The 13,256-nt window shown below is 33.6% G+C and overlaps 1 protein-coding gene across 1 annotated transcript; it reads left to right on the top strand.

Moving 5' to 3' along the window:
* Positions 1-6,388: 6,388 nt before the first annotated feature.
* Positions 6,389-13,207, top strand: LOC132719846 (uncharacterized; the record flags this gene model as incomplete). The annotated part of the gene is given in 6 exon segments (XM_060703779.1): positions 6,389-6,535; positions 7,483-7,563; positions 8,395-8,449; positions 8,912-9,025; positions 9,521-9,553; positions 13,066-13,207. Coding segments are annotated over 6 exon segments (467 nt in total), but the record flags the coding sequence as incomplete, so codon positions are not given.
* Positions 13,208-13,256: the final 49 nt, after the last annotated feature.

The raw sequence follows: 13,256 nt of genomic DNA, 5'->3' as shown, positions 1-13,256 counted from the left end.
AACATAATAAATTCGTTCTGAACCATGTTTACAGTATTGGCAAATATCTATACCGACAAGAAGTCAGTCTCAGTTTCTCACCGTCAAGAACTCGGCCATCTTCGTATCATTGATATTACATTAAGAATTTGTGTACAAGTGTTAAATCATAATTTATTTTTATTAAGATTATGTCGTATAATAAATAATAATTATTAGAATAGAATAGAATAATTTTATTTCACCAATCAAGGGTCATATTATATGACATATATAATCACAAGCATAAAACATATGGCATGAAACAAAATATATCAACCAACAAATTGTGTATTGTATGGTAGAAATGAAGACAATAAAGTAACTAAAGCTTAATTCGTATTATTGGGGAAAAAACAAAACAAAAAACACAGGCATAGTAATGTTAAAATAAGAAGTAAATAAATCAGGTACAATCATATACATTCAATGGTCTGACAAATTTTTATTACTAATATTAATAGTACTACCTAACATAAGATTTCTTTTATTATAAATTTCGAGTAAGTATTTAGAAAAGACATTCAAGATTCTAGGGTCTTCCGAGGACATTAACCAAACAAATTTCTGCTTATTATTCATCATATAAAAGTTCTTATTTAATATTTCAATTTGTCTAAATAGTAGTTCTCTATTACTATCAAATTTTGTACAACACATGGAAAAATGAATTTCATCTTCTACAAGATTGGAAGAGCAACAGTTACAATACCTTTGATTTACTGGGATCTTTTTATATCTGCCTGTTTCTATATTCAATCTGTGTGCACTTACTCTAAACTTGGTGAAGAAAGTTCTTATATCTTTGTTCTTAATATGTCTAAAGTACACTTCTCTACAAAACCTTTGTTTAAACAAAGAGTATGTTCTAAGTTTCCCTTCAGTACCTGAGATATTCAAACACCAGTTGGTTTGGTACATTTTCACTAACTTGAGTTTAACAACATTTACTAAGTTCTTATTGGTTAAACCAGCATCAAATATACCTAAATGCTTAAAACAATGTTGTACACAAGAAACCCAGCAAACTTTTTTATCCGTAAATAATGTTTGACTTTCACTAAAGGCAGCAGATAGTAATTTGCTAACATTTCCACTTAGCAGTCTTTGGTAGAACTTAACATAACTACATATTACATCAACAAATAGTGGATACCGTTCTTGTCGGTTCATGACGGTTCTTGTCGGTAATTAGGGAGACCCGTCAGATTCACATATTGATTTTTCCATATACATTACATGTGAAATCATTAATGGCCCCTTATCCTTATCTAAAATTGAGTTTTATGATAAAGAGATGATATTTCTAGCAGAACGAAATGGCTGACAAATAAAATAAATGAGCTTGTCATAAAGGGGAGGTTAACTAAATTTGGCAAAATGACTTCAAAGAGGATTACCCCCACCCCCAACCATTTTCATTGAAATATTATGCTGATCACAGGACTGACATCTTTATAAACTCACAAATTACCAGTAATGCAGTAAGGCTGAACCAACCCCCGGAGAAAGGCCCTTAACTAGCAAGGCTGACGTTACCCACGGTGATTCACCTTTTAGAGAGTGATAGCGGTGATAGGACTTTTAGAGGGCTCTTACCGCAAACTGATCTAATTAAGCTGATAGCCTCAGACAATGCAGTAAAAGTGACACAACGCGCGGTCATAATCCCTTTAGATGCCTCTTGTCGCAAGTTGACTCACGTTGATAGCCTCAGTCAATGTACTAAAGTTAAAACAACACGATGATAACTTCAGAAAATGAAGTTAAGCTAAATCACCCCGCGATGATAGGCCTTCTATAAAGTTCTTTTCGCAAAGTGACACACGGTGCTAGCCTCAGGCAACGGAGTAGAGCTTTCATTACTCAAGGGTTTTATCGCAATTTGACACACTGTGATAGCCTCAAACAATTAATGCTTTAACGGTGACACGTCAACCCAATGCGATTAGCCTATCACAGAGTTTTTACCGCAAGTTGACCTAAGGTAATAGCCCAAGGTAATGCAGTAAAACACACACAACCCACGGGGATATTGCTTTTAAAGGGTTCTTATCGCAATTTGACCCACGGTGATAGCCTAAGGCAATGCAGTAAAACACACACAACCCACGGTGATAGACCCAAGCTTGAGAGGGTTTATATCAATCATTAACCCACGGTGATAGCATCAGAAAATAAAGTTAGACTCACACAACCCGCAGTGATAGGCCTTCTAGAGAGTTCTTATCGCAAAGTGACAAACGGGTAAAGCACCATGCAATACAGTTAAACACACATAACTCCTGGTGAAATGCCTTCCAGCGAGTTCTTACTGCAAGTTGACCCACGGTGATAGCCCCAGGAATTGCAGTATCGCTGACATAACCCGCGGCGATAGGCCTTTTATAGGGTTCTTAGCGCAAGAATTCATTCCCACAGAGATAGGGTCAGACAATGCAGTAAAACACAGACGACCAACGGTAATAGGCCTTTTGGAGAAGACTCACAGCGAATTCATCCAAGGTATATAGCCTCAGGGGATGCTGCAAGGCTGACGCAATTCACGATTACAGGCCGTTTAAACGGTTCTTATCGCCTCAAGAAATTCAGTAAGGCTGGCTGAATCCACGGTGATAGGCCTTTTAGAGGATTCTTGTTGCAAACATTCCCACATTGAAAACCTTAGGGAGTGCAGTTAAAATCACACGACCCACGGGGACATGCCTTGTAGAGGGTTCTTCTAGCGAATTCACCAACGGTGCTAGTCTCAAGGAATGAAGTAAGGCTGACCCAACCCACGGTAGTATGTCCTTATTGCAATCATATCCGCAGTGACAGACAATGCACTTAAGCTTACACGACCCACGGTGATAGGCCTTTTGAATGGTTTCTTATTGCGAATTCACCCACGGTGACATTCTAAACTAAGGGGAAAAAACTGAATCTTCAGTGGAGTCAGACAAATGGTGTATTAAAGTTCGCTATAGAAAGTTAGATTTTTTACCAAATTTCGATGACTTTATCTATTGAAAGAACTAATCGACGTTCCAAAAAGCGACAATGTTAAGCGGCCCTCTTGCTATCCTTTTCCCTGTGTCGTCAGAGGTTGTAGCCTTATATTGCTGTGAGGACGATCCTCTAAATTAATACAATCTACTTGATCATTACTTTTCTTCTCCTTTAAGTACGTATCATTCATTTTAATGTTTGTGCATGCCGTCAATTCATGTAAGAACGTGCTCTAAAGCGTGTTTTTGTCACACACCACTTAATAACTTTCTTATAATGTTGTGATGGATCAAAATTATGAAAAACGAAATTAAAGAAGGGCGTTGACGTGTCTATGACGTTGCTTTTGAAAATTTCAACCAATCTACGGTTATAGAGAAAACAGCAAATTGCCGGGCAAAAAACCGACCAAGCCACGAAAAGAATCAGACAAATGGTGCTTTATCTATTTGCTCTAGAAAATGGTGTTTTTTACGAGATTGATATAAAGAAAGAACAAAGCGCCGGTCCAAAAAACGACCATGCCACGCAGAAAACTTTCGGACATATAGCTTGTGTTAGGGTTTTGGTTCTCATATTGTGCAAAGAAGACCTTCCAAAGTTGCACAAAAACGAATCTGCAAAAGAATCAGACAAAATTAATGGTGTTTAACAGTTGCCTCTAGAATATGGTGTTTTTTTACGAGATTTATATACAGAAAGAACAAATTGCCGGTCCAAAAAACGACCATGCCACACGGCAATCTCTCGGACATAATGTTTGTGTTACTGCTTTCGTCCTCATATTGTGCAATTAAGACCCTCCAAAGTTGTACAAAAACGAATCGTGTTTAGTACAATTTTTTTTAAACTTTATATATATATAGAAGGAATAGAAAGCCGGTTATAAAATACGACGCTGCTACGCGGAAATCTCCCGGATATATAACTTGTGTTAACCCATGTTGAGAGCCTCTTTGAATGCAATAAGACTGACCCAGCCCATGGCCTTTTAGATTGTCTTTATCACAAGAATACCCACTGTGATAGCCTTCGGCAACGCAGCCACGGTGATAACACCTCAGGAATGACAACCCTTTAGAAGGCCTATCACCGTGGGGTTGTATATACCAAAGGTGAAAAGGTGAAACTTATCCTTTCATTAGCGAAGCATGTTAGTACATCCGGATCTATTGTACAGATATCTTTATCGTGTAAGGTTCTACATTACAACTAAATATGAAATTAAAACGAGTCGCCCAATCAGGATTGCTTGAAGAAAAGTCGGGATCTGGGATTGTATTATAGTAATATATAGGGAATTGACCACCTGCCATAGGTATCATTAATAAATTATCGATTACATCTAAGTCCTGCAATTTGATACTGTAACAAATGTGTTTCGGTACGTAAGAATTTTTCAGGAAATTAGAAAATAGACTTTTTCTATTGAAGTTACTTAAAGGGACTCCACTGAGGTTTTTTTGACATGACGGGACTGGAAATATTTTTTTTTGAGATTATTACTACATTTGATGTAGATCTATACTGATAACTTATGTGCAAAATTTCAGACCAATAGCTCGCTCCGTTTTTCCAGAATAATTTTTATAATAGTGAAAAATGACCCAAAATGGAAAAGCGTTTAAACGCTTTTCACTAAAATCGGACTGAGAATAGCACAAACATATGATTTTCAATGTATTTCTTGTATATTTCCTAGTTACATTTTATTTATATTTCTGTTTAAAGTGCTCATGTTTATCTATGTGAAAAAAATAAAATACTATGTTTTAGGCTTATAAACCTCAGTGGAGTTCCTTTAATGGTTTTCGCGTACATGAGATACCCGACCTAAAGTATTTGTACAAAACAACTTAAGACATGACGGTCATAGCGAAATACTTTATGAAATGAAATATTTTGTTTTAGTATTTAAAATAAATGATACATTTTGTCATTAAATGGTAAGAAAAATTGAATCGTATTAGATATATAGAGATCCCGCTAATTACCTACTGTCATATAATGTTAAGAATAGCCGGGGTAGTTTTTGAAATAGAGAGATTCCAGAAATAGACCATCACCATCTGCGACATGTTTCAAAAGGTTGTCTATCATTAACTTTGTTAGGCATGATATGTTATGATCTTAATTAAAAATAAATGATATTATATATAAAAAACATTAGCTGAAGCTAAGCTATATCGTGTATAAAACAAACTTATTTTAAAGGATAAATCTTTTGTAAGTGCATGTATTGTTATTCCCGCATTTCAAGTATAACTCTATCTTACGTTTAAATCTACTTTCGATATAATCAAATATTTTACGTTTCATCACCATTAATACCACAAATATCAACACAATACTGTGTACAGTAATTAGTTTATTATTTTTCCTTATAGAAAAGAATAGAACAAAATATTTATTTTTACTTAAGCATATACAGCTTATCATCAATCATGAAAATATAATACATGTGCATTCGATCGCATTCAAATAATTTCCGGATCCCAGGATCCCGCACACCCACCCAATATTCGCTCCGTTCCGTAACTACTCGCCCCACATTAACAAGAATTTGCACCACTTTATCAACAATCGCATGAAAGGCGTGTTCAAAAATTTGCTATCTTGTTGATTTGAACTTAGTAGTTTTTTATTTACGTTATTTGACTGTTGAATAATCGCGGGCATAATTTTAAATCCATTGCAACTTCTTGGCCCTTTCCGTCAAACTGCGGATTTGTTTGTTTGTTCAGTACAGGTCATGTGGCGACGTTCCAGTTTAACTGGTGAAAGAAGACTTCAGGTGACTTTGCGTGCACGAACGGGCACCTGAATAGAACCACCTAGCTGGATAGCTTCCTCATATGAAAGAATCCAAAGTCCATGTCGGTTTTCGAACCCTCAATGGTGAGGGGCAAGTAGTTCGAAGTTCGACCTTAACCACTCGGCCACGGATGCCCCCAAACATCCGATAAAAACGTTATTATTGATAAAAAGCGTTAATGTTCTAACTATTCATCTTTTACGGGAATTTAGATAACATTATAGATCGGCGCTTATTAAACTTTATTTGTGGTTGTTGTTGTTGTTGTTGTTGATGATGACGACCAGCCCTACCTGCAAATGCATTCAAAACCAACAATAAAATTGACGTGTCTATTTTTGTATCTTTATTTTGATATCGATTATGTATACGTGCTAATATCTGTTCTGTTCTGTTCTGTTAGATATTCATGCTAGAAATATGTTATTAAATTCAATCACGGTACCTAGACTTTGTTTGACACTCAATGATGGATTTTTAGAACATTTTTTTTTGTAATTAAAAGTTGTCAGTTAGGAAATTATATGAGAAACTGTTTGAAGTGAGAAGATAATTAAAATCATGTAACATATGTCATTGTGTATCGGCATGTAGCTTTCTATTTTAACATTTAACATGATCATTCTCCTGTAGGAAGTCTTTCAGGAAAGGTTGCATAAAATATAAGATATGCTTAGCATACACAAGCTCGATCTTCATGTCTTGGCAATAGTAAGTAACAGTTTTAATATTTGTTTTGTTTTGAAAATATATGTTTATTTGTTATTGAAACAATTATGAATATAAATGTCATGTGATGATGATAATGATGATGATGATGATGATTATACTGAATTTTTTATTTACTTATTATAAAAGAGACAAAGATAACAATGATAATCAAAGTTGCTTGATGGCCCGAAAATTTGATTGGCTTATTATTATATGGTTGTGAGGTTTACCTGCTGGTCACTTTGAAGAGGAACTGTTTTATTATTTATTTTCGTTGGTTAAATTTGTTAGTTAGTTTGATCATTAGTTATTGAACTGGATTGTAGGTTTGTTTGCTGGTTAGTGAACTGGTTAATTCGAAGGCTTGTTAAACGGTAGATTTTTTACTCGATTAATGGATGACTAGTTCTGTTGGTTTTGGTTTTGTGGGTTAGTAAGTCGGTAGGCTCGTGTATTGAGAAGTTAATTTGTTTTAGATAAGTTGCATGGTGTAAGCAGACAGTGACCTTTTTTCCATTCCATTCAATAAATTCATTTTTAAGTCAATGAGCACATAAACAAGCAAAATAACGAACACTGTATGGCAACTATATTATATGTAAAAATAATAACGATCTTGATGAGAAAAACACAGTTTGATTGATAAACAAAATACCGGCAAATGAAATGTATAGACGGGAAGTCATAATGAATGGTGTTCTTGAAGCGGCTTTCAGCTTTTATTTCCATTGGAAAAACAATTCTGTGTTGTTTAAAACTAAGTATTTCATTATTTTTATCTTGGAAAAGTGCATCATTTAGCTTTAAGGTTTCAGTTCAATCCACTTTATCATGATATTGTAAAAAAATTCTGTATGTTGTAATTGTATTGTAACATGATATAAATAGATAATTTATATTTAAACAAAATTACAATGTCACATTCACTTCATTATCTTTTCTTCCAGCTATTTCTAGTCTCGGTTGTTTTCATACAACAATCAAACGCAGAATGTCCAAATCTACAAGCCTGTACTTTGGATTCTGACGTAAGTTTTTTATTATTATAAAATTCATGATAATTTAGCCCGAAACCTGCTAATTTGTGCTAAAGATTTGTCCTCGGTTTTGGATTTGGAACAGTCCATTCAATCATGAAAACATTTCAGCATCAAAATACTGACTTTAAATGTTTCTGTAGCTGCTGACGATGATGATGAAGATAACGATGATTGTAATGATGATGATGATGATAATGATAATGAGGAAAATGATGATGATGATGATAATAATGATGATAATTGCGATCATTATGATGATGATTATAATAATGATGATGAGGAGGATGTTGAAGTTGACGATGATTGTATTGATGATGATAATGATGTTCATGATTATGATGATGATTGTTTTAATGATTATAATGACAGTGACGATGACCATGACGATAATGATGGTGATATTGAAACTGTTGATAATAATGATAATAATAATAAAGTGGCGGCATGGCCGAGTGGTTAACGCTTCGGACTAGTAATCTCATGATCGCTAGCCGCATAGGTTCAAATCCCGTCAGGGGCAAGTCGTTGTTTCCTTAACACTCATTGCTCAGTACTGGTTGGTTTCTTGAACGGATTCGAAAGTGTGTCTATAAGGTTATAGCTTCCTACACAATCGAACTAAAATAAATTTTGTATAAACCAAAAATAATAATAAAAATAATAAAAGTAAAATAATAATAATAATTATAATAATTATAATAATGAAATAATAATAATAATAATAATAAAATAATGATAATAAAAATATAATATTATGATAATGATTAATTATGATAACAATAATAGTTATATTGTTTAAATGAATAATTTATTTTTCAGTGTCCCGGAGCAAAATATTGTTTAGGACCTACGGGCGCCAAAATATGCTTATATTGTAAGTACATATGCATGTAGCGCCTCGGGTCATAACTATGTCATTCAGGCTATATTCTCCCGTATATCCCGTCACCAACTTATATATCTAAAAATATAAACGTTCGATATGAATTAAATTTTGCACGATTCACATAATTTTACGCATCCCATAGAAGGATACTTTTCTGACACATCTTTGTAATCTCTGCATCTCTTTTTGCGTTGAACCTAACTTAACAAAAATGTGTATGCTCAAGTACAGAATTCAGTTATTGCTTTAGCACGCTAGCTGGTACACACATAAGACCAGTGCATACCAAGATCTTCAGGCATGTACATGCTATCTGCTATCATGGTCAGCACTGTTCGATATACTATCAATACATATTTTTATTTTGCCCCCTAGAATAATGAATGGTTTTGTTAAAAAATGAAAGATGGGCAAGTCCGTTAAAGATATTGTGTGTGTTACTTATTTCAGGCGCATGCAACCACAGGGACGAGTGCTACAGGGTCGGTAACAGTGCGGCGTGCAATTGCTCAAACTCGGCCGGCTACTATGGCGATTATTGTGAATGTGCACCTGAATCTAGCGGTAATTTCTAACATTCAAAATTAACAGTTTTACGAGTTTCTAAAAGAATGACTAAATGAATGAATAATTGAGTGATTTGATGAACGAATGAATAAATGATTGAATGTTTGATTGAACAAATAAAATAAATAGAACTGAAACGTTGATTTAGTGTTTGATTGAATGAATAAAAAAATTGAATCAATGATAAAATGATATAGAATTTGATTGATAGATTGATTGATTGAATGAATGAATGAATGAATGAATGAATGAATGAATGAATGGTTGATTGAATGAATGAACGATTAATTGTTGGTTGATTAAATGAATGAACTATTGAATGAATGAATGAATGAATGAATGAATGAATTAATTAATGAATGAATGAACGTTGACTGACTATTAAGATAACAGACTGATTGACTAATTGATTAAATAATCTAATTTTCAAAATTGGCAAATCAAATAAACAACATGGTGTGTTAAAATGTGTGTTTTGCTTTAACTTTCAAGATTGTGGCGTTGACAATTGGGCGCTCTATAAAGGTGAGCATTTATTCATTTATTTATTTATCTTTTTAACTTCCAATAAATTTATTTCAAAATGTTTTTGGACAGGGACTGTAATGACTCGTGCGTTATATAAATTCACTAGCGATTCAGGCTCTAACAAGAAAAGCATTGATGCAAAGCATCAAAGGGCGACGCCAAAAGAATTTGATCCAGGTTTGCACCTAAATACTTAACAAAAGATGTGTACTTTATAGCAGTACCATTTCATGTGACCTGGAGGCTTGGCCCAGTTTATGTTGAAACTTAAACCAAAAAGAATAGACTCTGTCTTGCCAAGATGCAAAGGCAACTTATAGTCAATAAACCAATCTTAAGATTTACTTTACCAGATACAAGGATACCTGAGTCATCATCATATAATGACAGGCACAAGTATCACACCTGGGAAGAAAAAATATGACCAGATTAACAGATTAATAAAAAATCTGTGTTCATCTTAAAAGTGTCAAAAACCAAAAAAAAATGTAAATAATGACCCCCTTTAAAAATATACTATTAACTTAAAGTATGTTTTTAAAGGGGGTCATCATTTACATTTTTTTTGGTTTGTGACACTTTTAAGATGAACACAGGTTTTTTTATCAATCTGGTAATATTTTTTCTTCCCAGGTCTGATACTTGTGCCTGTGCATATAATAAAAGCTTATTGCTTAGGGTTGCAGACATGTCATACATAAAAGAGGACCTAAAATGAACATCAGGGGGACACCATAGGTATTCAGAGAGAAGGAGTACCAGCCACATTCACCAGCTGCTATCATAGATAAGACTTGAACCATGCAAGAATGTCAATTACATATGGCAGATGCTTGAAGAGATGAAGAAGAAGAAAAAAGAACTTCTTCATGTGCAGTTTAGTGTGATCAACTGTACCAAATGCTTTTTGTAGATTTAAAAGTATCAAGCAAAACTGCCTTTGTCCATTTCAAATTAAATGCAATCTATTAAATGAATCAAACATGTGTCAGTTGAAAAACCACTTCTAAACCCTGACTGAAACTGCCTGATCATGACTCGAACCCATGACTTTCAGAAGACCAACTGAGCTATCCGGCCGGCTACACATTTTCTCTTTAATAATGAAACAGTTCTAAACCTAAAACCTTTTTCCCCACTATATTGATTCATGTACTTGAATTTCTGATGTTTACAGAGCATAGTGAATTAAACTCATGGTTATTTGCAGTAACAGGATGAGAAAAACTTTCAGCTTGACCAGAACTCAAACCTGTGACCCACAGAATAATGTACCGCGGCTGTAGCGATTGAGCTATCTGGTCGCTTACACATTTTCTCCCCTAAATAGTGAACAGTTCTAAACCGTGACAGATATTTAGATTTTTAAATTAACAGATAATTAATTAATTCTTAATTAATAAATAAGAAAAAAAAAACCTTACATACTCATAGTCTTAATTAAAATAACAATTTATATAATTATTATTGTAATAATTATTTTTACTAAAAAGGGCTAAGACAGTTATTGGTTGTGCCATTATTTATAACAGGTCAATTTGAAAGAGAAATATAACTGTGCTAATACATGTACAATATCTATGATAAGAAATTTTATGAAGGCTGATTTGTATTTTACATCAAGGGCACCGGGCAAAAACATGAAAATGCAACAAACGAACCACTTTGTGGTAGATTGTATTTTCATGTTTTCATCTGGCGCCCGGTTACTTTTTGTACTTTGTTGGTTTTCATGTGGCACAAATCACCCACTATAACATTTAGTGTACAAATTTATTCAAGGACAAGTATCAATCTACTCTATGAAAAGTCTGTTGTGGGGTTGACTCAGGAGACCTGGAGATTGAGACCGGTGTCCCTCCATTACAAATAGATAAGGCAGAAGCTGTCCTTTTCAAACTATGCACATGTTAGAAAAAAATTAGAATAACTATTCAGAACATGATTTTTTGAGGCTTTATCAATTATATTGCTTGATCCAAGTTTCAGGACATTTTCAATCAATACATGTATTATCATTTATAACTTTAAATGAAAGTCTCATCTCTTTAATAATAATGACATAACTGCAACTCTTTAAATTCAGAAATATTATAAGTCTCATCATACCAATATACTAAGATATAAATGTATGCACATAACATTAATAATTCCAAGTTTCTATTAAATAAATATGAAATATTGGGTATATAAAGCCAGTAAAAGTATATATATATCAATATTCACTCATCAGGGCATCTATGCTTTTGATGACCTTACAACTGGTAAATTTTATAAAACAAAAATTGTAATCAATACCTAAGATAGACAGAAAAGAACAAATAATTTAGTAAACATGAAGTTAACTTCCCTTGAAATAAAGAAAACATGAAACACACAAAAGAACACCCTAAACATCAAAATTAAATAAATGTTGCAGGCTCATTTTAATTATGCTATGCAAATTAATGGTAAAGTATTCATAAAAAGTAGATGGCCATGTGACAGCAGTAATTGCAGAAAATCGGATAGCTGTCAACATCCGGATACTGGTACACTTTGTAAAAACAGCCATTCTGTTCAACAGATAAACGTAATATGGATAAAATCAATAGGATAATCGTTTACAACAGTCCATTACCTATCCTACATACTCATTTGCAGGTGAACTTTCTTCTTGTAGGAAAGTTTTGAAAATATAATAAATGAATGAGCATCAATGTAGACCACAACGATATTCGAAATCCGGGTTTTAGTATTTGTCAATAAAACAAAGGGACAAGCTGTTTAATCTGAGCCTGCAATTTCGTGAAAATAATATCACAATGCACATGCTTTTTATATAAAGTTATTAAATACAAATATAACAACATATTTGTTTACTTGATTTTTACGAATCAAAATAGATATAATTAACACAACATGAAATTAACTGCTAATAATAACAGCTCCTTCCATAGGCCAAAATAAAAAGTATTCCATATAAGACGACGCCGCTCACCGGCGTCGCCAATAACGGCGGAAGATTTAAATTCTGTTTTTTTTTTAAATATTATTGTTGCTATGCGCTGAAATAATTTGACTTTTTTTTTTTCGTCATTGATGTCAACGAAATATGACGCATTACCAACTCCTCGCAGCTTTTAATGATTTCTTTTTTTATATAGAATTGTACATGTACGTTGTTTGCTGTTGAAAAGAACACAGCTTAAAGCACAAATATAAAAGTGTTCTTGAATATTACCTTGTGAACAATGTACATTTGATATTTTACAAAATAATAATAATGAGTGAGCATACGCACTTGCAAATATGTCTCATACACTGCGCATACAAGTGTTTTGTAAACAATTGTTGTCACGTTAACCTGTTTAATCGACTTTTTATATTAATCAGACTGGCACAGTTGTTTAAAATAAATGGCGAGTTAAGCATAATAAAGTGAGAGATAGCCGATCTATTCTTAAGTAACTTGTTTTCATCAGACATTGCTATGTGATCTTAATTTTTGATAATTGAATTTGTTGCAGACTGCAGTGAATTCTACCAGAACGAGTTTGACACAATTGAAAATCTGGACGCCGTCGTCGGAAATGAGCTTGTGATTGCGTATAATATGGAAACCCAATATGACGATTGTAAAGGGCAATGTCAGGCGCGCAGCTGTCGATTTCTTTTTCGTTTGGAAATTACATGTGTAAAGTTTTTAGTGAAACTTAAG

Source organism: Ruditapes philippinarum, unplaced genomic scaffold, assembly GCF_026571515.1.
Source record: "Ruditapes philippinarum isolate M1 unplaced genomic scaffold, ASM2657151v2 ctg4872_1_1_1_1, whole genome shotgun sequence".
Taxonomy (NCBI): Eukaryota; Metazoa; Mollusca; class Bivalvia; order Venerida; family Veneridae; genus Ruditapes; species Ruditapes philippinarum.
The sequence above is the reverse complement of the archived record's forward strand: the minus strand, read 5'-3'. Positions and strand labels throughout refer to the sequence as shown.